A 24885-nucleotide genomic window follows, 5' to 3' on the forward strand; every position below is an offset into this window, starting at 1 on the left:
TGAAAAAATTTAAAAGAAAAAAAATCACTGAAGCCAAATGCAGTCTCTCACAACAACGCTAGCTGGTACACTGATATCAATGAGTTCCTAGATCTTACTTAGTGGGGAAAGCCTATATATACTACAAAGGGCCCATCCTCCAAATAATTCTGATTTTTGGGGGGTCCCTCATATATAAGATTTCATGTTGGCAAAATGTCTAATATCCTTGTGAGTAAGCTAATGAAATGATTTCTGAAACAGGAAAAAAAAATCTCAACACACTGCAGATAACATATTTTTAAAAAAATTTCCTTTTCTGGGCAGAGATGCATCATATATTAAAAATACTGTGATCAAGAATACAAGTTCTTTTAATTTCTTCTTACTTGCAGTGATATCTTTAGGTTTTGAATTCTCTAAATCTGCTTCAAACAATCATTAACCCAATCTTTTTGAGAATAACAGATTTAGGATTCTTAAGAGTCTATTTAAAGATATTTAAACTCAGAATATAAAAAATGCTGCATTAAAAAAGTATAAACTCCCTATGGTAGTGACAAGATAACATATATCTTTGTGGACTTTACACAATGTCTTTAATTTTGTAGATACTTAATACTTATTAATAGTAGTATTAACTTTAGCTACGGTTATTAGAACATAGAATATGCCTGTATTCGTTTTCTATTGCTACTGTAACAAATTACCACAAACTCGGTGACTTAAAGCATCACAAATTTATTATTCTGTAAGTTAGAAGTCTGGTATTGGTCTTCTGCTAAAAATCATGATGTTGGCCGGGGCTGTGTTCCTTTCCAGAGGCTATTGAGGAGAATCTGTTTTCTTTGCCTTTGTAGTTCTAGAAAGCACCCACATTTTTTGGCTTATGGCCTCTTTCCATCTTTAAAGCTGATAGAACTGCACTCTTTGATCATTTTTCCATAGCTCTATCTCCCTTTGACTACATGCAGGAGAGGTTCTCTTTTAAGGGCCCAGCCAGGTATCTAAGGTAATCTTCCTATCTCAAGACCCTTACTTTAATCAAATCTGCAAAGTTCCTTTTGCCATGTTGGTAATACATTCATGGATCCAGGGATTAGGACACTGACTTCTTTGGGGGTCATTATTTAGCCTACCATAATTCCAATAAGAAGACAACATTTTATATAACATTACATAATAATACAGTAGTAAATAGCATGTATTGAGTGTTAACTATCTGTCAGACATAGTACTAAGCACTTTATAGTCATTTCTTAATTTAATGATATGTGCAGTGTAATTATTTCCATTTTAGAAATAGGCAGTTGAGGCTTTGCGGGGAAAAATAATTTGCCTAAGGCATAGCCAGGGGAAGAGTCAGAAAACAAACTCAAGTCCTTATGACCTCAGAGTCATCTCTAATTGTGGATCTCATCTCGTGCTATAATTGTCTCCAAAATCACTGGATTAGCAGCTTTATTATAATTATTGTTTTTATGGATTATAATGGCCCACTCAGTGGATTTACTATATACTAACTATCCTTATATTATGATGTTTAAGATAATGCCATAAATAATACTATGGCAATTCTAAATATTGAACTTTTTTAAAGGTTAGATCCTCAGAAAGGAAATTTCTGGGTCAATTGGTATGAACATTTTTTTTTTTTTTTTGAGTTGGAGTCTCACTCTGTCGCCCAGACTGGAGTGCAGTGGCCGCTCCTGGCCACTGCAGCGTCGACCTACTGGGCTCCAGTGATCCTTCCGCCTCAGCCTTCCGAGTAGCCGGAATTACAGGCATACGCTACCAAGCCCGGCTTATTTTTTTTTTGTTTATTGTAGAGATGAAGTCTCGCTGCCCAGGCAGGTCTTGAACCCGTGGGCTCAGGCAATCCACTCACCTCAGCCTCCCAAAGGCGCGGGATTACAGGTTGAGCCACCGAGCCCGGCTAGTATGAACATTTTTATGGCTCTGTAGGCATATTATCAAATGCCTCTCATAAGGAGTTATACTAATTTATATGCCATCTATTATATAGGAGAGTAAATATTCCATTTGTTCTAGCTAAGGTGGGAAGACAGTCTCAGGTTAAATTGGTTCTTGATTCCAAAGTATTTCACATAAAACAGTCTCATAGAATCTTAGAGTATGAAGAATGCTTACAAGATAAACTTAATCTAACCTCCTGCCTTCTTTTTAGGTATTCTATGTCATAGCACATGTCATACTGATGGTGATTGCTCATTTCGTTATTGCCTCTCATCTGAAAAAGTAAGCCCCATGAATATAGGAATTGATCTGTTTTATTCTTTTTATTCTAAATTTATAAGCTAAATGTTTGGCACAATGTAGGCACTCAATATTTGTGGAGTGTTTTCCTGATCGGCCCGGAACCAGACACTTAGGTATTGTGAGATCAACACTGGGACACGACTCAAGAGACCTAAATTGTGGTTTCGAACCTGCCATAAGTAGTTGGTCTATAATTGTCTTATTCTTCAGTTTTTTAATTGGTAAATTAGATGTTGGACTCTATGCTTCCTAGGTTCTCTTTTCATGTTAAAATGCGATATGAATTTTTAGCCCAACCCTGTATTTTACAGTACAATCCTCCATATATTTAAAATATATGTAATGTACTAACCCTCAATTTCTAACCCTCAATTCTTCATGTTTTGGAGGGAGAGAGATTCGTAGCAGGAATTGTTTCCAGATATGTATTTTCTAGATAATCTTATACACATTAGGCACATTCTAGTTTGTCATATTCTCTTTGTAATGCATGACGCCAGGAACGTTAGTTGTTTTTTGAACAGGATAGAATGCAATAGGATTTCTCTAAGAAATAGACGACACATTCATTAACGCAGTTCTATATTTTTTAAGGGGTTCCTACAGTCACATTGTGGCTACTGCCTACCACTACATTTTTAGTCATTGAAAACTCTAGACCTTTTATTCTTCTTAAATCCTGCTGTCTCTACAGCCTTAACGAGTGTTCTTGAATAAGGACATAGGGATAGGGATATAGGGAAGTATCAGTAAAGATATAGGAAAGTATCAGTAAAGACCTGCCACCTTTCTGGTAAAATAGAAGAAAACTGGGACAAAGAAAAAAACGACTTACTTGCCTTTAGGACAGAAAGATCCCAGAGAGGAATGCTTACAAGCTAAAATGTGAACACTTCAAGGCCAAGGTATTTGTTTTCTTTACCACTGCATCCCCAGTACCAAGAACAGTGCCTGGGGCAAAAGAGGAACCCAAATATATTTGTTGAGTGAGTAAGAGATGGAAAGTCTACCCTGAGGATGTATTTCATTCTAGGCCCTCCCAATTTTTTACTGAGATGTTCTAGAGATGGGAGAGTATCCTGGTGTCACCTATGTTGGTCTCAGTGTTTTCAGATACCTAATAAGGTGGTACTAGACACATGCCTCCACTTTCCTGGCAAGACTTTAGAAAACAAGATGACATTACATTACTGAGTTTGAGTTCAATATTTGTCTGATTGTAAATAGAACTATTAAAGAAGAAACTTTATGACAAAACAACTTAAATTCTTTTTGGTCTAAAATTAGGACCCATTAAAAAACTAATGATAGATGATAGTTAAGAGAATGGGGGAGTCTAGTCTTCAGGACACAGAAGAATTCAAGGTTTTTTTTTCTACCAAAGCTCTTCTTGAAGTTAAAGAGACTATCAAACACAGGCAGGGAAAGTGCACGTATAAGCCTAAACTATTCCCTGAACTAGATAGTCCTACCAAGAAAGAGTGACTTCCATGTTCTGTTATTTTGACTGTCTAAGGATGTTCAGAAGCCTGAAACTTTTCATGGGTCCTGTAAAATACTTAATTCTTTGAAATGATCTTGGTATATGGTCTATAGAAATATAAGCAAAAAATACTTAAAATGTTTTTTAAGTCTATAATTACATTTAAGCCTTACCTAAATAAGAAGCAAGAGGTTCATTCTTTTTGGTAGAGTTAACCTTAAAAGTTGTGTTTTTGGGGATTATAATTTGATTAGCTTTCTGCATGACAACTGTTCCATTCCAATCATAGGCTCCTACTGCTCCGAGCATGACCCAATCCTTATATGGAAATAGAGAAAATGGTAAGATTTAATAAAAATAACAAGAGCAATCATTTATACAGCATTAACAATGTGATGACTACCATTCAAAGGGTTTTACGTATATTAACTCATACAGTCCTCATAATAACTCTACAGGCTTGAGGTCATTATTATCATCCCCATTTTAGAAGAGGAGACCAAGACACAGTAAGTAACTTGCCCAAGGTTATACAGTACAATTGTACACTGAAATGTAAATATTAATTTTCAAGAACCATGATGCCTTTTCTTCCATCAATACAAATGAGCTTTGTGTCAAGGTCTTTAATATAGATTTCTAGCAAGAGTCTTGAATACCTTGACAATGAAAAAGATACAGCCCATATCTTTAGCAAATATATTAAGTGTTTCATGTAGTTATAGACAGATAATTATATAAGACAGAGCTCACACTATCTGACTCACAATTATTTTATTTTTTGAGTTGGAGTCTCTCTTCGCCGCCCAGTTTGGAGTGCAGTGGCATGCTCACGGCCTCCTAAGCGAAGACTTGCTGGGCTCTGGCAATCCTTCTGCCTTAGCCTTCCAAGTAGCGGGAACTACAGGCGCATGCTACCAGACCCAGCAAATTTTTTTATTAATTGTAGAGTTGAGGTTTCACCATGTTGCCCAGGCTGGTCTCGAACCCGCGGGCTCAGACAATCTTCTTGCCTTGGCCTCCCAAAGTGCTGGGATTACAGGTTTGAGCCACTGTGCTGGTCCTGTCTCACAATTATTAGTACAACGTAGTGAGCTGTGTGAGATAGCATGTTTTCCTGAACAACTGCTGAAGATATAAACTACATGTTTTACTTGTAATACTGATGACTAGATGGTGGTTTTGGGGAAAAATCTTGCAAACAGATATTTTGTTTTCTACCAAGTGATCCACATACCTGCGAATAATGAGCACTGAAACCAGTCTGAGACATTTCCATTTCAAATGAAGCTGCTGACTGGTCAGCTGTAGCTACAACATAAGACAATATCACTATTAACAACTTCCAACACCTTTTAGTGTACTGCTGACTTGCAGGATACAGAGACCGTGTAGAGCCTAACGTCCTACCAACCAGAATTTCTAACATCTCAGGGCACTTTCTGACATACATTTCTCACCAAAAATGTCTAGGTAGGCCTGGATAGAAGACAGGCAAGGTTAGTCAAAGGGGTCCTGTCTCAAATTCTCGCTCATTAATTTCCCCATCCCTGCTGGAGGAGTTGAGAATCTCCATTCCCATACTGTAGCATGCTGTGGATCCCATGGTGGTTTGAATTCATGAGGTTTAAGCTTAATGTACCATAGTAGGAAATTTCTGTGTCAACTCATGCCCTGGGAACCCTGCGAAGTCCTCAGAATAAAATTACTCAGTATATTAGAGGGCTGAAAAAATTTCATTCACATGTTTGAAGGGGTTTCTCAACTCTACCAGTCCCACTCATATTTCAGACCATAGATCCTCTCAGAATTCCATTGTTTGATTGAGGATTTAGGAATTTCAGTTTGTATTTGTTTTAATTGCTGGCAGTGGGTATCACCCATAGATCAGGAGGGGATTTTTTGATAGAGCTTCAGGTCACATGCCATTCAATCACATATTTTTAAAAGATCCTATACCCATTTTGAAATTCTTCACTGAAATGGAGAGATCATCTATTACATTCTATGGAAGTATGCTACTCTCAAATTATTCTCAAAGCATTCACAAACCCAAAGCCACAATTCCTGAGGGAATTGATGGAATGTTGATTTACTTGTTTTTAGTAGGGAGTTACTGCTTTATTTGGTCTTGCAGATATATTAAAAATAGCACTTAATTTTTAAAAAGTCAGTCTGTCCTTTTATTGAGGCACGAGAATAAACAAATTTGTGAAATTAAACTTATTTACAATTTTAGTTGCATAAAATTATGAACAAATACATTAGCAATCACTTTTTTATAGGACTAGATTACGTAGTAGCAATTGAACAATAATTCAAATACATCATTTTAATATCTCATTATACAAATTACTCTCTAATTTAAATAACTGAGATGCACTTTAACTTTGATTTAAGCATGTATTTTAAATACACAGTACTTTACGATGCTTTCTCACTTATCTTTACAAGATCAATATAAGAATGCAGCAGCAGAAACTTGCATATTTCCAGTGCCTACCCTACTGCTATTCTGCTTCCCTCTGAGAACAGAGAGAAGGAAACTATGTGACATTCTTCCTGGTGCATAGGCATCATAACAGTAGTTCATTAGAGCTCTCTGAACTTTTTGCTGCAAACTCCTCCCTGGACTGTTCATGAGCATTGAACTAATTTCCCCAGTCGTGCCGCCTATGGTTAGGAATTACAGCATTTCTCCCAATGCTGAATGGGCAAGAGAGACATTAGACCATTTTCTGATTTATTAGGCGAGTCCTTGGAATGCTTGCCACATTAGGTGGCACTGTTCTTGGCAAGCAGGACTGTCATAATTGCAGCTCTTTCAGTTTAAGATAAATGAAGACTGGAAAAAGAGATGTCCCAAGAAACAAGGAAATAAAAGCTTTTTTTGATCTCATTATGAAAAAAGTAAGAAATAATATAGTGAAAACACTGCTTTTGGTTAGCCTTGATAGTGTAGCAACAAAGATGTAGAAGGCTTTTTTAATCTATAAAGTTCTTTATACCATGATTGCATTTTTTAAATATAGAGACTTAGAGTGTTTGGGCACTCCAATGTGTAACCTTTAACCCATGGTGTGATTCGGTTAGAAACAACCTGAACATGTCATTTCAGGCAATTTGATCTCCTCTACCCACTAGCTAAAGTAAACTTCATTTCTGCCTGTCTTAGGTTACTTGTTTACTTAAGATAAAATTTAGAAATGACACTGTATTATGTTTAACTATCTAATATAACTAAGTAATTTTTCTTTTAAACAATTTTTACAGATTTTTTTTATCATATCTTGGCCTATGTAATTAAAAATTAAAAGCACACAATGATTTGGAAGACCTTATGCATTTTCCTTATTGCCAGCCAATCTCATAATCTGGTTTATTGGTAAATGACACCGGGATAGCTGTTGAGAGACTAAAGTCACTTAAAAATGACTTGTACACAGAGCACAGGACAGCTGAATTCTTCAGAAGCAGCTGCAACTTCAGATTCATAAACAATTTGAGTTTCCTGTTTCTGAAGGCACAGAAGAAAAGGGGCCAGGGAAAAAAGAAGCCAGAGAAATTCAGTCTGGCTGGACTGTAGATCCCTATCTCATTAAATCAAGCAATCTAAGTACCGATTGCAACCCAGTCACTCTGAATTATTTTCTTTCCTTTTTATACATTTTGATTACTGTTTGTTAGTCACATTTCTGCATTTCCCTAGCCCCTTCATATGCTCAGTCAAAATGGTCCACCCTTTCTCAGTTATGTCTTATTCCTATTTTATCTTTCTGCCTCATATATCAGGGAGATGAAGAAGGTGTTTTTAAATTCTACTTTTAAATGCAGGAACTTAGTGTGTTCTCATAAAGACAGAGTCAACTGAATTTGGATGTAGCATAAGGGCAAAAGAATTTTCTGGTGGTTTCTCCTCCTAGGTGGAGAAAAGGAACATATTCTTAAGACCAAAGATCACCAAATAACGCGAAAAGGGAAGCTTTGCCAGTTTGCCTGGCATAACCAGTCTGAAGACTTTTTGCCAGGAAAGATCTGCTTCCAAAGTAGTTACTTGACATTCTCTACGTAAGGCAGAGGGGGAATGCCATGACTCATTCTCCTCAACAGCCAGACACCATTGAAAAATCAAAGAAAATTCTACAAAGAAGTCATATAATTTAGATGAATACAGTGAACCAATGTTTCATTGCCATGGGAGTTGAGGCAGGGTTCCACAAAGACCTTTAAAAAGGGCAAGGAGCAAATTACAGATAAAATAAATGAACAGAGACATGATTGCTTAAGAACACTCTCATAGCAGCTCAAAATGAAACGAAGAAGGAAATTTACAAAACTCTAAAACTTGAAGTAGTATGTCTATTTTTTTCCTGTTCCTTTTTCTTTATTTTAAAGATGTGGGGTACAATTCAGGGTTAGGTATGCAAATGTTCATTATGCAGGTACCCTTGTTGATGAGATGTGCCCCTCCCTCCCCATGTCTATTTTCTAAACTTATATCACAGGAAAGTAATAAAGCACATGGAAACATTTTTTGTTCTTGTGTGTCAGCATCAACCACTGTTTTCATGGGCTCTCACACCAGTACTGCCTTGCCATGCTGTTACAAAGAGAGCTTCTAGCAGACACAGTGCTGTGAGAAACAGCCATCTCAACGACAGATTTATATAGAAAGGCATTGTTCCACACTGGCTTTTGTACACAATAACAATGTATTAGTGATGTGCTAGAATTAAATACAAGAATCTCATTACATTGGGAATGAATTGTAGAGAGAACATGCAGAAATAGAAGAAATTGTCATACCTTCCAGGGCAAATATTCTTTCTCCCAGAGCTTTAACAATAGTGACTAGAGCCAATTCATCAGAGACGTTGAAGAAATGCTTTTCAGTGGGTTCACTTGCAATTGATTTTATTTCCTCCACAAATTTTTCAGCGCTTAAATTTCCTCGGTTATAGCTGCCAAGAATCTAAGACAACCGAAACAGTAAGAATATATTTTAAATTCTATGTGCTGAATAAAAAATATCAAGCATTTTGTCAGTAAACAAGAGAGCAGAGTACCTTAGCATAATGCAATTTTTATGTACTTCCACATTTATGGAAAAGTAATCTTCAGAATATGTAGATTCTCTCATATTAACTGTTACATAAACCCTGCAATTGGTGTAGAAAAATGTAAAGGGCAATCTTGCAGGAGTACGAAAATTTCTTCTCTTGCGTTTTGTGTCCCTGTTTATTAATAGTTGTATCTTTAAAAATCCGACAGTACAAAAGTAATGTTATAGCTTCTGAATGTCTCCAATATTATTCCAGTTAGTGACAATATCATCTGCTAGCAAAAGCAATGGGCAAGTGAGTTGCTTGATCTTGAATGAAACTTCTTCTGAAACTTACCAAGGGACAGCCCAACACGTATTCTTTTAAAACATACATTAGACTAAAGAATAATCTAAATTGTCAGTCTATAAAATAAACAATTGGGGAATTCCTGTTTGAAACCAAATGCTGAAGATAGTTGCATTCTTTTTTTATAGAGAGGAGACAGAAGCAGGGGTTATCTGTTATAGTAAACCGTTAATGATTTACATGTCTCAGCAGGTTTTCTCATTTAATTTTTTTTCAGGCAAGGTTTATTGAGCTAGAGATTATATACTGTAAAATTCAACTGTTTTGAATGTACAATTCTAGGAGTTCTGACAAACTGATATGCTTGTTTTGACAAACTGATATATTTGTGTTACCACCACATCGAGATATAGAAAAGTTCCATCACCCCAAAAAGTTCCCTCTTGCCTCTTTGCAGTCAATGCCTTCCTCCCCATGCCTGCTGCTGGTAACCACTGATCAATTTTCTGTCCCCATAGCTTTGATTTATCCAGAATGACATATTTAAGGAATCATATAATATGTAGCATTTTGTGCCTGGCTTTTTTTTTGAGTTGTAGTCTCACTCTGTCGCCCAGACTGGAGTACAGTGGCACGCTCCTGGTCACCGCAGCCTCGACCTGCTGGGCTCTGGCGATCCTTCCACCTTAGCCTTCCAAGTAGCCGGAACCACAGGTGCACGCTACCACGCCCGGCTAATTTTTGATTTGTTGTAGAGACGAGGTTTCGCCAAGTTGCCCGGGTGGGTCTCGAACCTGCGGGCTCAGGCAATTCACTTGCCTTGGTCTCCCAAAGTGCTGGGATTACAGGTTGAGCCACCGAGCCCAGCAGCCTGGCTTCTTTAACGTTGTATAATGTTTTTGAGAGTCATCCATGTTGCTGCATGTATCAGTACTTTGGTCCTTTTAATTGTCACGTAGGAGTCCATTGTATGGATGCATCACAATTTATTTAACGGGAACATTTGGGTTGTTTTCAGTTTGAAGATATTATAAATAAAGCTATTATAAATATTCACACATAGGCCTTTGTATAGACATATATTTTCTTTTCTCTTGAGTGAAGACTTAAGAGTGGGAGTGCTGGGCCATATAGTAAGTGATTGTTTAATTTTATAAGAAACTGCTAAACTATTTTCCAGAGTAATTGTTCCATTTGCCATTTTACCACTCCCAACAGCACTGTTTGAGAGATCTGGTTGCGCTGCATTCTTGTCAACACTTGGTATTGTCAGTTTTCTTATTTGTTCACTTGTCTTAGTTTTTGCAGTTAAATTGGTATGTAGTAGTATCTTATTTAATTTGCATTTCCCTAATGACTAATGATGTTGAGACTCCTTCATGGGCTTATTTGCCATAGTTCCCCTCCCCCCAACCTTTGGTGTGGTTTCTGTTCAAATATTTTGTCAATTTGAAAAAGGAGATGTTTATTTTTCTCTTTATTGCACTGTAAGAGCTCTCTATATATTCTGCATACAAATCTTTGCATGTTTTGCAGATACTTTCTTCCTGCCTGTAGGTTGTCTTTTCATTTTCTTCACAGTATCATCTGAAGAGCTGACGTTTTAAATTTCGATGCAGTCTGACTAATTTTTTAAGGATTGTGCTTTTTTCTGCCTAAAAAATCTAGTTTTTAGTGTAAAAATTTCTTGAAATTTAGCTTTTAATATGAAAATGTTTAAGTTAATAAAAAATCTTTTAAAAACAACATGTTGTTTTTAAAATATTTTTATATATATATTTAAAAAAAAATATATATATATATATATATTTAAGAAAGCCTCTATTGAGAGGACAGAAAGGCTCCCACAGTGGGAGGGGATCCAAAGGAATTGCCCACAACATGTAAATTTTTAAAATTCAAAAAAAGTTAATCCCCTATATGTAAATATAGACCTAATTCTACTTTTAAATTGCATAGCTAGCATTTAAAAAGGTAAAAATTTATACATAATTTATTATTTTTATTTCTGCATATGAGGCGACTAGGTGTTTTTTCTTTATATTTACTTAAATATATTTTTAAAATATTTTTACAAAAATATATATTTTTCATAATAAGAAATAAAATTTCAGTTTTCATCCCATTGCAAGTGTTACTTAAAGATTATTACTTTTGTTTTTACTTTGTGTGTGTGTATGTGGTCATCACTCTTTTATTATAATAACCCAAACTGGAAACAACCAAAGTTTCCATAAATAGTAGAGTACAAATTGTGATATACACAATGGATAATATTAATAATAACAAAAGAACAAATCACCAATTCATTAACTATTATGAATAATAATTATACTGAGTGGGAAGCTAACTACAGAGTGCATACTATAGGATTTCGTTTATATAAAATTCAAGAATAGGCATCCTATATAAGCTATGGTGGTATGTCACATCAATGGTTACAATAGGAGCTTATTGTCAAAAATGAAAGAAACTCCCATTGTGGGTATATATCCAAAAGAAAGGAAGACAGTATATTAAAGAAATATCTGCACTCCCATGTTTATTGCAGCATTATTCACAGTGTTCACCAATGAACAACTGATAAAATGTGGTATAAATACACAATTAAATATTAGTCAGCCATAAAAAAGAATGAAATCCTGTCATCACAGCAACATGGATGGAACTAGAGAACATTATGTTATGTGAAATGAGCCAGGCACACAAAGACGAATATTGCAAGTTCTCACTAAAATATGAAAGGTAGTGAATAGAATGGAGGAGTGAATAGAATAGTGGAGACAAGAGGCTGGAAAGGGTAGTGGGGAGTAGGGGATAAAGAGGGGTTGGTTAATGGGTACAAAAATATAGTTAGATAGAAAGAATAAGATCTAGCGTTTGGAAGCACAATAGGACAGTTATAACTAACAATAATTTATTGTATATTTCAAAATAATTAGAAGAAAAGATATGAAATTCTCCCCACAAAGAAAGGATAAATGCTTGAGGTGATAGATTTCCCCATTATCCAGATTTCATCATTACATACTATATAGTTGTATCAAACTACTATATAGTTGTATCAAAATATCACATCTATAAATAAGTATAACTATGATGTATTCATAAAAATTAAAAATTTTAAAAAGAAAGCACACAAGAACTTTCTAAGGCTGATGGAATTGCTCTATTTCTTCACTGGGGTGTTAGTTATGTGGGTGTACACAATTGCCAAAACTCATCAAATTGTTCACAACGGCAACTTTCATTTCACTATAATGTAAATACCATCTCAATTGTTAAAAAACTGAGTGAACTATATGAACATGAAACAATATGGATGAATCTTAATATGGTATTAGGTTATAAAGGTTCTGAAATATTATGTTCAACATGACACCCATTTTATAAAGTTTGAACTTTACACATATTCTCGAAATTTGGTTTTTCAGATATGTATGAATGCAGAAAGACTATTTTAAAAATTAGAGTAAGGGCTTATGGGTACAATGTGGGCTGATGGTTAACCAGGTGGAGTAAGGCAGGTGGTAAAGGTGGTCAGAGGCAGTTGTCAGAGAAGAGAGCTAGCTCTCATTCCGTGGATGCTTATAACATTAGGGCCATGCTTCCACAAATGATCAGAATGTGACCTGAGACAAGAATCATGATTAATTCACAGTTGTACTCCTGAATCCAGAAAGCAATGGAAAAGACCTGGAGCCCTGTGCTGCTGCTGCTTGATTTTTTAGAATCTCCAACTCCTCTGAGGAGAAGGAGAATCCTGACCTCCAATGATGACGAAGACACTGGAATTTTCTAGCTTCACTTTTCATTTTCCAGTACTAGTTAGCCTTGTCTGGCATTAAAAATGGAGGGCTCCATGATGCCTCCAAAATCCTGTTGCAAAGTAGTCCTCAGGCATCCTTCAGACCATGGTTCTGTACTGTGGCCTGGAAGGATAATAGACATGTGGGTCCCTGGGTTGTTCTCTCCCCCTCTCCTCCAGGTTCAAGCCTCCTCCCACCCACCCGAGTAGATTGCCTGCCTCTGCAAGTCTACATGTATTTTAAATGTCAGATTTAAAATGGTAGATTAAAACACCCATATTCTGATTAAAAAGGATATAGATTTTCACTTATGGAAAGTTAGAAAATAACTACAATTAGTGTTTAAAGTATTGTTGTTTATGACCCACAAAAGACTTGTTTATTTGTATCATAAAAAGATAGCTGTTTAGCGCAATGGTTGAATTACAATAATGTACACTAAATGTTAATGTGAGAAAATGATTGTACACCATCTAGTCAGGCAGACACAGCAGTGGTTTTCGAATGCTCTTTATCAGAGAGAAGGCAGTGGTAGATTTAGTTCTGATTCTCTCCCCTTGCTTGAGTAACCCTCTCACCCCTTTCCCTGGGGAATATCAGTGACTAGGCTGGAGGAAATATCTGTGGTCTCAACCTCAGAGTCCCCCTGTACTCTAAGACGCTCCCAAGTCACAAGGTGCCCTAGCCTCTTTCTTAGCCCTCTGACTTGTTAAAAAAGGTTACAGGAGTAATGTATGAATTTCTGTGAGAAACTGTAAGCTGTTCTTAAGAAGTACACTTTTAAAGAAAACTGGGGCTGACTCTAAGGTACTGGTATGCCATTTGGGCAGCTTTTTAAATATTTTGAACTTATTCTCCTCTAGGATGTACAGACTTCAGGTAGAAAGGTCTATACCAAGAGTTTACAAATCGCACACACACACAAAATTAAATTCTTGTCTGTTTTGCTGAAAAGAGAATGCCAAATATCAGAAGCTGTTAACATTTGAACAGAGACCACTGTCACTTCCCCCTACTTTAGCTAAGTAATGGAGAAAGAATTAATGGAAAAGATAATAGAGGATAGTTCAAATAAGGAGGGGAAACCTAGTGACCACTGCTCTTATTACACTGAACATATTTAAAAACAATTAAGATGGTTTTGTTACAATCAGATATCTCACCACAGCTGGGATGTGCATGACCCAGAGTAAGCATGGAAAAGGCAAGAGAAAGAGTCTCTAAGCTCCAGAGGAAATAGTACATCCATTACAACATGACAGCAGTGAACATACCACTGGATTCCTTTCTTTGTCAGCAGTTTTGCTCCTGCTTTTAGATTCAGAATGAGGAAGACATCTGAGTCTCCACTGATTTATTTACTTTATTCTATAGATTACATGACATTCCTGACTGAAACATCATTGTCTTTTCTCTTTGATTCTCATTTAGCACATTCTAGATTTGCTATTAGACTGATGCATTAATTTCATTTTATTTATAAATTGATGCAATCAAAGATACATATTTTTTAAAATGTAAGGACTTTAGGAACATGCATGACTGAGGTTCTTAGTTGTGATGTGTTATCAGACATCTAGTGGCACTGTGTTTGTGATAGCATAGAGACAAATGGGTAAAGTTCAACAGGAAAAAATGGCTAAGTGACATACTTTAAAAAATGAAAATTAAATTTATAAATGCAGTATAGGTGGAGCAACCTTAATCTAAAAATCTGAGACCCAAAACACTTCTGGTCCCAAGCATTTTGGAGACGAGATACTCAGCTTGTATTGGAGTATATATTTAGAGAAAAATAAAAGTGAAAAAACTTAGAAGTTACTGTGATCTGCATACAGTTTTGAAATATTTTATGTCACAGAATAAAAATTAAAATAGAGAGTATTTTGATCCTTCACCCAAAGTTCTGGTAACTTGTAAAAACACTTTTCTGTGAATAAGAAAAAAAAATATATATGTGTGTGTGTATGTGTGTGTGTGTGTATAGAGAGAGAGAGTTGGAGTCTCACTCTGTCACCCAGACAGGTGTGCAGTGGCATACTCCTGGTCACCGCAACCTCGGCCTGCTGGGCTCCAGCAATCCTTCCGCCTCAGCCTTCCAAGTAGCTGGAACTACAGGGACGTGCTACCACACCCGGCTAATTTCTGATTTATTGTAGAGATGAGGTCTCGCCAAGTTGCCCAGGTGGGTCTTGAACCTGCGGGCTCAGGCAATCCACTCACCTCGGTCTCCCAAAGTGCGGGATTACAGGCTGAGCCACGGAGCCCGGCCAGAAAATATTTTTTAAAAAGCTTCTAAATTATTCCTGTTTCACTTAGTACAAACATGTCAAGCCCACACATTTTCTATTATGCTAATATTTACCTATAATAGACATTCAGAATTGAAGTTTCCTTGAGGCAATATGTGTTAAATGTAAAGTATATAATTCATTTACTACACATAGTACAGTTTATTTTGTGTGAAAACTAAATGAAATTCTACGATTCTTCCTTATGTCTTTTATTTTCACTTGAATGCTGTAGGCGATATACTGCTCACAGTCATTATCACCTAAGATTAAATCCTGAACATAAAACAGTACCCTTCTAACAATGTTTAGTATCTTCAAGTGACAGAAATAGAGAGACCACAGAAAGAAGGAATCCAAACCAGCTCAGGACCCTCACCAAATCTGAAAGTTCAACAGAACGTGTTTGTAGTTTTACCTTAGGGTGCTTATAATATCAACACTCAATCCTTTTGGAGAGATACATGTCTCTGTAGTGTTCATGATCAAATGATGGGAAAAAAAAATGGAGCAGAAGGAACAGTCCAGGCAATTACTTGGCCAGACTCCCAGGTATATTTGTGTGCAGTATGAATAGACCTCAAGAAATACTTATCTGTGTTAATGCACAAATTAGAAGTAAAATAATTCTTATTTCCTAGTTTGATGCAAAATTTAAAAAAAAATTTGATTCACTGGAGAAAAATAAATATGAATTAAGAAAAATTACAAAAAACATTAAGTGAAAGTTTTCTATACATTTTTATTTATACCACTTCCAAGAGCAGTTTGATAATAATTCACTAATAAAATGGGAAAGGAACAGCTGATTGCATGGTTCTTCATGAAGATTAATGGAATTATGAGACTTCTTTTTGACTAGTTGGGAGGCAAAGTCTGAATTCTCAACTACGAATTCAGAAAGGGAAATACAGTAACTTAAGGGCAGGAAATACTGAATATGTAGCCAGATGCAGTGTAAGACACAAGATGCATTTACAATAGAAAAGTCATTCAGTCATTCATTGATATTTTCTTTCCAGTGAAAGTCTTGCTAATGCTGCTAATTCTAATGATGGTTAATAATTGTCCAGGGCCTGCATCCATGATGCTCCTTGGGGAGTAGGCCTAACGAGTAACAGCATCTTTGATGTCCAGATGTCTGGGACAAACTGAACATCCACTGGCTTTGTTTGCTGAAGAGACTAGCTGTAGACTCCAATAGTCACTACCATTTGGAAAGTATCTCTGAGTGAAGACTGGGTCATATGGACTATGTTCAGTCATGGCAGAGATCAAAATAGTTATATTGTAGTAACAGGAGAGGTAATAATAGATTCAAAAATAATTGGCAAAAGATAATTTATATAAGTAACAACAAAGAAAATGAGAGAAATAATGAGATCTTTCTTTCTTTCTTTCTTTCTTTCTTTCTTTTTCTTTCTCTTTTGTTTTTTCATCTTACACTTCAGATGGAAAAAAAAGTTGTAGTAGAAGTCATCACTACTTATAACCAAGACATCTTGGTTATAAAATAAGGAGCACCTTGCTCCTGGGAAGCAATAAATCAATCATGTCCTTGGACTTTTATCTAGGAATGAATGTGCAATGTCTTTTTCTTCCCTCCCTATTATGTTCAGACTTTTGAAAGGAAAGAAGAAAATCTCACTGATTGCTGAAAAAGCAATGTGGGTAATATCTGATTATTACTTATTGTAAATAAAAAAGGTTTTGTTGAAAATAGTTTAGGTTGAATGCTTAGAATTCTGAATTTTTGCCCAGACTTTTTAAAAAGTCAATTAATTTAAGAGGAGAGAGAAGGCTCTGTTTTCCCCAGGCTGAAGGCAAATACTACGAAATTGAAAGCAAAGGAGTTAGAAAGGAAGTCTGGATTCAACGGTTGAGTCATATAGTCTGTGAGGGAATTGCTGAAGGTTTTCTGAGCAAGAGAGCAATATAATTTATCTCTAAGATCCTTCCTAACACAAAAATACCATGGTTTCATTCGTTCATGGTTGGTTGCAAACTCCATAAGTTAAAGATGCCTAATAAAAATAACTTTTATGGCCAGGCTCGGTGGCTCAGCCTGTAATCCCGCGCCTTGGGAGGCCGAGGTGAGTGGATTGCCTGAGCCCGCGGGTTCAAGACCCGCCTGTGCAACTTGGTGAGACCTCATCTCTACAACAAATCAAAAAATTAGTGGGGCCTGGTAGCGTGCATCTGGAATTCTGGCTACTTGGAAGGCTGAGGCGGAAGGATCGCCAGAGTCCAGCAGGTCGAGGCTGCAGTGGCTGGTTCCAGTCTGGGCGACAGAGTGAGATTCCTACTCAAAAAAAAACAAAAACAAAAAAACAACTTTTATTAAGTGTTTAGCTTGTCATTGTGATAGATGCTTTCACAATCATTATCTCACTGATTCTTTATCAGAGAGAGAAAGAGAGATAAAGAGAGAGAAATACTATGACCTCATTTTACATACAACTTTTATTAAGTGTTTAGCTTGTCATTGTGATAGATGCTTTCACAATCATTATCTCACTGATTCTTTATCAGAGAGAGAAAGAGAGATAAAGAGAGAGAAATACTATGACCTCATTTTACATATGAAGAAGCTGAAGTTCAGAATATTAAGTAGCTTGTCTGCTAATGACATAGCTAGTACATAGCGAAGGAAGAATTTGCACAAAGGTCTTTCTGGCTCTAAAATACAGTGTCCTCTGTCTGTCCCTACTCCACCCTTCTCCTTCTCACTTCTGGGAAACTTCATAACCTTAAATGTCATAAGGCCCAGGATAGACTGTCTAGGACTTGTAGGTATGGAAATATCCTTATTGACTTTTCATAGTTTATTATGAGTCATGTCCTGATTCCAGACTCCCAAGTTTAGGAAAAGTATTAATTAGCAGGCAATGTAGTTATTGCCTAGCATATATTTCACGTCCTCCCTTCTTTCCTTCCTTCTTTGTATTCCGTCACTTCTATCTTCCTTCTTTTCCTCTATCTTTTTTCTTCCTTCTCACCCTCTTCCCTTCCTTTTCTCTTTCTCTTTTCCCTTTTTATTTCTGTCTCTTTCTTTTTCTCATCCTTTCAATCTTCTCGGTTTTTTCTTCCTTTTTCTTCCTTTCATCTTTCCTTGTTATTTTTCTTCTTTCTTTCAAGAATTGTTTTGTTGATAGTCTGTTTGGCCTGACACTGTTCTGCACACTAAGGACATAGAAGAAAGCGAAACCCACGTCTGCCCTCACATAGTTTACCTTCAAATGGATACATTTCCCCCATCCAACACTGTGTAACTTTCATAAAACTACTACAATATGCACACAGCTCTTCTCTTTACACAAGAATTTGAAAACCATCTCTAGCAATGTACTCACAGCTATGGAAAATCGTTGAATATTTTCATCTTCACAGTCTTGGATGACTTTATTCAGTCGATGGTTGTCATGGGACTCACCATCGGTCACAATAACCATGACCTTTTTAACTCCTCTTCGGGCACCCCGGGCTTCAGTGAATGCTTCCTTTCTGAAATAATCACAGACAAAAGAGAGGCTGTTAAAACATCACTTTGTGATCAGGAAAAGTGAGAAACCAAATTAAAACATGAACACCTCTAGGTAACCTGGTGCTTTCCATGAAAATCCACATCAATGCCCATTGTTCAAGCTGGGAGCACGATAATCCTTATTTGTAATAGTTTTAGATGTACTCCAGATGATGAGGCGGTCACTATTTTGCTAATTGCCACACATCCCATTTGTAAAAAGGCAGCAGTATTTTATTCTTTGGAAACTTCGAAGGGAAGGTGTGACTGAGACATACATCAGGTTCAGAGAAGGTCATATCTGTAAACACTCTCCCAGCTGCTTTTTTTTCTATAAACATCCCTTCCTTCACTTGACAGACCTCCTTTTTTCTGCTTTTGGTGGAAACTTTTGCTTGAAATCTCACTTCCCTCATACTACTCTGATATTTATAGAACAGCTTAGAAATCTGATCTGAAGAAGAGAGATGAGAGGGAACAGAATATTTGTGGGGCTGTGAGTGCTTGAGAGCGTTTTGGCTATGAGGGCAAAATCAGACATAGGAATAAAAGATTGCTGACAACAGTGGTTTGAGTCAATTGAGTAGTTGGTAGGATTTTAGGAGACAAGAAGGGGTTGGAGGAGTTATAAAAGATTTGGTGTAAAGTAGGTCTTAGGACACAGACTGCTGAGAGTGATGGCATGGAGAGAGAGACAAAATACTGTAACCCTAACTGCAAAGAAAGGAATTTCAATCTAATTCAACAAGTATGTGTGGAAATAGGCAGAGGATATGGTAAATAGACATGGTTTATGTATCCTGTACATACACATACACATACTTTCCCACCTGTCTATTATTTCCTTTTATTTTTCCAAATAACTTTCCTCTCTAGAGTCTTGGAAAAGATACATATATTTTATTTAAGACTGAAACAATGAAAAGATTTTATATACTATTTTTAAGATTTCAGCTTAAAGTACAGCAATTGTTATACTGAATGACCCCTCTAGATACTTTACTTTGGTCATAAGGATGAACAGCTGCAGTTTGGGATATGTCAAAGAAACACTTCTTTTAAATGAACATTCCAAACAGTTTACACAATACACATTAATTGTACCATAGGTACACAGTAAATGCACTGTAGTTGGTATCTTTGGGCAGGGGGAGAGGATTCTGGTGATGTGCCAAAGGGATTTTAGCTGTGATTATTTTTCCTTTAAAAGGACTTAAAAGAAACATGACAAGATGGTGACAACTATCAATTCTGTGTAATGGACTCAGGGTTTTACAATATTTATATATTTCTATTTTTCTTAAATTTTTCAAAATGAAAAAAAATGCTATTTTAAAAATAAAATTGGGGAGCTGTATATCTCTGTCCTCTATACTTGCCAAAGATTCTCTCCTTGATCAAAACTGAGTCAGGTTCCTCTAAGTCCTGTTCTAGACTAGTCTCAGACCTTGGACTCTATCCTTGGCCCACTTAGTCCAGTTTTAGCAAGAATCCTGCTGAGTCAATTTACTGAAAATCCCCCTACTCTTGGTATCTGATCAAATTTCTCATTCTCTGCCCTTCAGATCTTATTACCTTAGCCCATGATATTATGATATAATATGAATAAAAAACTGATTGATAGGTCATTAGACTGAGACAACTTCAATATTTTAGGTTTATATGTAAGCAAAATAAAACTCCATTCAATGTAAACAGTAACAAAACTTAAACTCTATCAATCAGAAATCACCAACTAACCTCTAGCTAGAGACTTTGTTAAGGCCCAGAAACTGCCAACTAACCTCTAATTAGGAACTTTCCACCAGATCATACCCAAATAAGGTAAATGCCCAGCTGGAGCCAAACAAGCAATTTTTTTTTTTTTTTTACTTTACATCTGCATTCAGACCATTAAAACTCACTCACTGTTCATGTAGCTAAAGTGGAGATTTCTGAACCTCTTCTGGTTTTGGGTACTTCTTGATTCATGAAATAGTCTTTGCTCAAATAAACTCTATTAAATTTAATTTGTCTAAAGTTTTCTTTTAACAAATAAGAAATATATATTTAATCTCTGTTCCTGGTTTCTGGCACAGAGCTCCTAAAACTCTTGTAATTTCCTGAGTGATAGTGGGGCTAGGTACATCTTTTGTTCTGATAGTTGGTCTTTGATTCCCTGACATAGAGTTCCTAATCTGTTGGAATTTTCTGGGAGATAGGAGTGTCTTTGGTTCCAATGAGATGACTCTTGGTGAACTCCTATATGGGGCTGGTCACCAGAAGGGCCAAACCGTGATCAGAAGCATGGAACGTTTAGCTCCAGTTTCCAGAAAGGGGAGAAGTGATAGAGACTGAGTTAATTATTAATCATGGCTATGTGATCAAGCTTTCATAAAAATTTCTGAACTATGGGGTTTGAAGAGCTTTGATGTGGCTGAACATATGGAAGGAGGTGAATCCCAAGAGGTCATGACAGCTATGATTCCTTTCCCTCATACCTTGTGTTATGCATCTCTTGTTGTTCCTGAGTTGTATCCTTTTATAGTATATGAGTAATAGTAAGTAAGGTGCTTTGCTGAGTCCTGCGAACTACTCTAGCAAGTAATCGAACCCAAGAAGGAACCACAGGAACCTCTGATTTGTAGCCAAGTTGGACAGAAATTGTGGGTAACTTGGAAACTTACAGATTGCAATTGGCATCTAAAGTGTGGAGAAGTCTTATAGTAAGCACTTAACCTGTGGGAGGTCTGCACTAACTCTGCTTGGTGTCAGAATTGTAGGATAGCCAGCTGGTGTCAGATAACTGGTCAGCATGGGGAAAAAAAAATCCACAAATCTGGAGTTAGAAGTGTTAAGCTTTGAGAGTATTTAAAGAGAAAAACAGTTTGATTTTTTTCCCTACTATTTGTCTGCAAAAATCCTGTTGAGTGAGTCTAACAAGAATACTCCTAGCTTTGATGTTTCTTCTTGTAACTTTCCACCCACTCTCCCCTACCCTGCTCCTTGGCCCAAAATCCCCACTTGTCCTTGTATTCAGAGATGAGCCCAATCTCTCTTCCTTATTGTAAAACCTCCATTGCAGTAGTCTCTTTTGAATGAAGTCTTCCTTACCTTCTTGAAAAATTATAATAGAATAATTTTAACATACCATACACATAGATTTTCTGACCTTTTTAATATAACAAAGATGTTTTAAGGCTAGTCTTTAACAGAAGTTTAGGTGTGAATATCATATTAGTCAATCATTTTACAGTTTAGATTCCTAGAAGGATCATCAAAATGTTCTAATTCTCTTAAAGACCAGGGTTATAACTAAACGGAATGACCATTACTTGAAAGAGACAATTAAGAGACTTTTCTTAAAGAAAAACTGGTTGTTGTGTAACCAGGGCTGGCTTTATGTATAGAAGAGTAGTCAAGGCCACAACTTCTGAGTACACACTTTCTGTCTTTGTCCCCCAAATTATTAGTATCCAGTGTCCTTTCATGAAATTGAGTATTGCCTTTCATACATGCTTTGATAAATTAAAATATACCAGGAGGGTTCCTTTCTTTGGAACTGGAGAATCTAAGTCTTATGATGAAATACTATATGAAATAAAAATTTGGCAGAAATCAAAATTTGGGATAAGGAGAAAGGAACACACACACACACAAATTTGAACTGGGAGTTACTGGAAATCAAGGTAAAGGATTCTAAAAAATTAAAAATTGTTTGCAACTGTCCCCGCCTGAAAGGAATAAAAAACAATTAAAAATATGCTTAGGCATAAAAGAAAAAACCCCAGTTAATGTATGAGAAAATACTTACTACTATTACTATGGATTTTTTATGTATAATCAAAACTCAATAAACAACTAGACCCTTTGTGAACAAAGAGGCAAAAACCATATAGGGACATAGTATTTAGAGTGGTATTTATGCAGGAGCAGAAGCAGCCAGAATATTTCTCCAGTTAGTTTTCAAAGATGAATATTCATTCTTAAGTGGTTGCCTTTGGAAAATGCACAGCTCCCTACAGTCTGAGAAGTTTCAAAGAATGTTTTGAATTACTCTGAATGTGCAGGCACATTTAGTCAATTATTGCAGAGGGTGCATTCAGTACACCTAAACATGTGTGCTCTTTGTGCATGCAAATTGATGATCTTATGTGTAGGTAAATGTCAAATTACCCCATGTGTTTGTGGTTATTTTCTCTTGGGCCCCATATAACTGGAACCACATGCTTTTCTAACATTTATGAGGCAAAAGCTGCATATGAAATTTTAAGTTTCTGAATATCCAACCCGTTCTTTGGAGGATCTATATCAACTCTTTTAACCTCCTAAAAACACTGATCTTAGCAGACATGCAGTGAGAGCATGAGTAATTAGCTCTTCCAAATCAGGTGAGAGTTCAGAAAGTGGACATTTAACGGAAGTATTCTTAACATGAGTCAAACTACTTTATTAGATTTCTTATGATTTGGCTATTGCTTAGTTTTTGTTCAGAACTTGCTAACTTTCATGGTGACTAAAAAGTAAAATAGCAGGAGATAAGAGCTGAATGAGATAATAGAAAATACAGATAAAATGTTCTGCATTTGTAAGAGAGGACAGTTCTTTTGATTCTTATACAATAAAATTTAACCACAGAGCAGGTTATGCTGCCCATGAAGGAAACTACAGAAGGAGGAAAGGTAGGAAGGTAAATTGGATGGAATTTAAAGAAAGCAAGGAAGGAGAAAGAACATGATGAATGATAAAATCCTTTCCTTTCCTTTCAATCTCTGCACTGAAAATAATTTCAAATAGACAATATTTAACCTGACCCCTCAAAACTCTTATCACAGAGCTTCAGTAATTCCAAATCAAGTCCTGAAAATATATGGACGTTCTAGAATATAAATATACATTGAGTAGAAGTAGACTTATTTTTCATCCATTCTTTTAGGCTGAGACTCCTAGCAACTGAAAACAAAGAATAAATGAAACAAATATTAACTAACATTAAGTCTTAGTACCCAAGAACATGAGGCAATAGACCTTTTTTTAGATTTTTAAAAATTGCTTAACCAGCAATTATATTCTTATAATAAGGAAAAGATAAGGATGATGAGACAGTATTATAGAAACATTTGATCTTGTAATCTAATCTTCCTAACCTAATTTTAAACAAGACAACTTTAAATATTTCCATAGTAAACTCCAAAGGGCTAAATCATAGGAAGTTATTTTGCATAGTCTTTTACTTTTTTTTTTTTAAATCCATATACCTTGCTGTGTCTATTCCAAGGGCTGTCATGGTCTGGCGGCCACCTCTCTGGATTATTTTATTTGCTGCAACAAGTACATCTTCCGTCGAAGAATACTTATTGAGGTTGAACTCATGGGTCACATTTTCTCCATACTGTACAATTCCAACCTGCAATACGGAGCCACTGTGAGTTAGGCATCTATCGAAATTCCCTGTTCAATTTTTTTTCAGTTTAAACATATAGATCGATATAATATATTTTCATATGAATTTATAAATCTATAGATAGACAAATTCTATTTTGATAGCACTAATCATAGCCACTCTGTGAATATTCATAGCCCAAAGAACAAAAATTAAAGTGCTTTTATTGAACTTCTCAAACCATTGGTTATCTATTTGACAGATTTTGCAGAATGACTCTGGTAGGCCACATGGGTAGAATGTGAAAGACACTGATACCGTCTCTGCTTCATGGATCATATGAACTAGAGGCAATAGATTAAACACGTGATCGGTCAAATACATGCACAATTGCAAGCTGTGATAAACCCTAATCAGCAGGTAACCTGAGGTCTCATTTAAAATAGGGCTCCAGAAACACCTCTCATAAGTTAAGACTTCAAGGGTAAGTGCTAAGAGGGCAGAAGCTTCACACAAAGGGAATTTTGTATCTAAAGAAGTCTGAGATGGAAAAGAGATCTACCCTAAGAATGTGAAGAAAGCCAGTGCCCCTCAGCCAAGGTTGTGAAGGGAGAGTAGAGCACCATGAAACTGGAGGAAGGAGCAGGGGATATATCTTATAGAAGCTTCATGCTTTACCTAGCTTAACTGCAGCTTCATTTCTCCCAAATCAGTCCTTCCCTTCACCCTCCTCTTCTTTTGTTCTTTGTCTTCCTTCTCTCACTGCTTTTCTTGTTTCATTCCCTTTCCCTCACAGATTGGTTAATC

The 24885-nt window shown here is 36.3% G+C and overlaps 1 protein-coding gene across 1 annotated transcript in view; it reads right to left on the reverse strand.

Annotated features, from left to right (window-relative positions):
- ITGA1 (integrin subunit alpha 1) overlaps nt 1–24885 on the reverse strand; it is a 79374-nt gene that overhangs the window by 54035 nt on the left and 454 nt on the right. Inside the window, exons 2-6 of the mRNA XM_008070356.2 lie at nt 23954–24102; nt 18547–18697; nt 8549–8714; nt 4980–5053; nt 3916–4060 (exon numbers count right to left, since the gene is read on the reverse strand). Coding sequence (XP_008068547.1) covers nt 3916–4060; nt 4980–5053; nt 8549–8714; nt 18547–18697; nt 23954–24102 — 685 coding nt within the window. The remainder of the gene's footprint in view (nt 1–3915; nt 4061–4979; nt 5054–8548; nt 8715–18546; nt 18698–23953; nt 24103–24885) is intronic.

This window comes from Carlito syrichta, unplaced genomic scaffold (assembly GCF_000164805.1).
Source record: "Carlito syrichta isolate Samal-C Ts95f unplaced genomic scaffold, Tarsius_syrichta-2.0.1 Scaffold313372, whole genome shotgun sequence".
NCBI classification, from domain to species: Eukaryota; Metazoa; Chordata; class Mammalia; order Primates; family Tarsiidae; genus Carlito; species Carlito syrichta.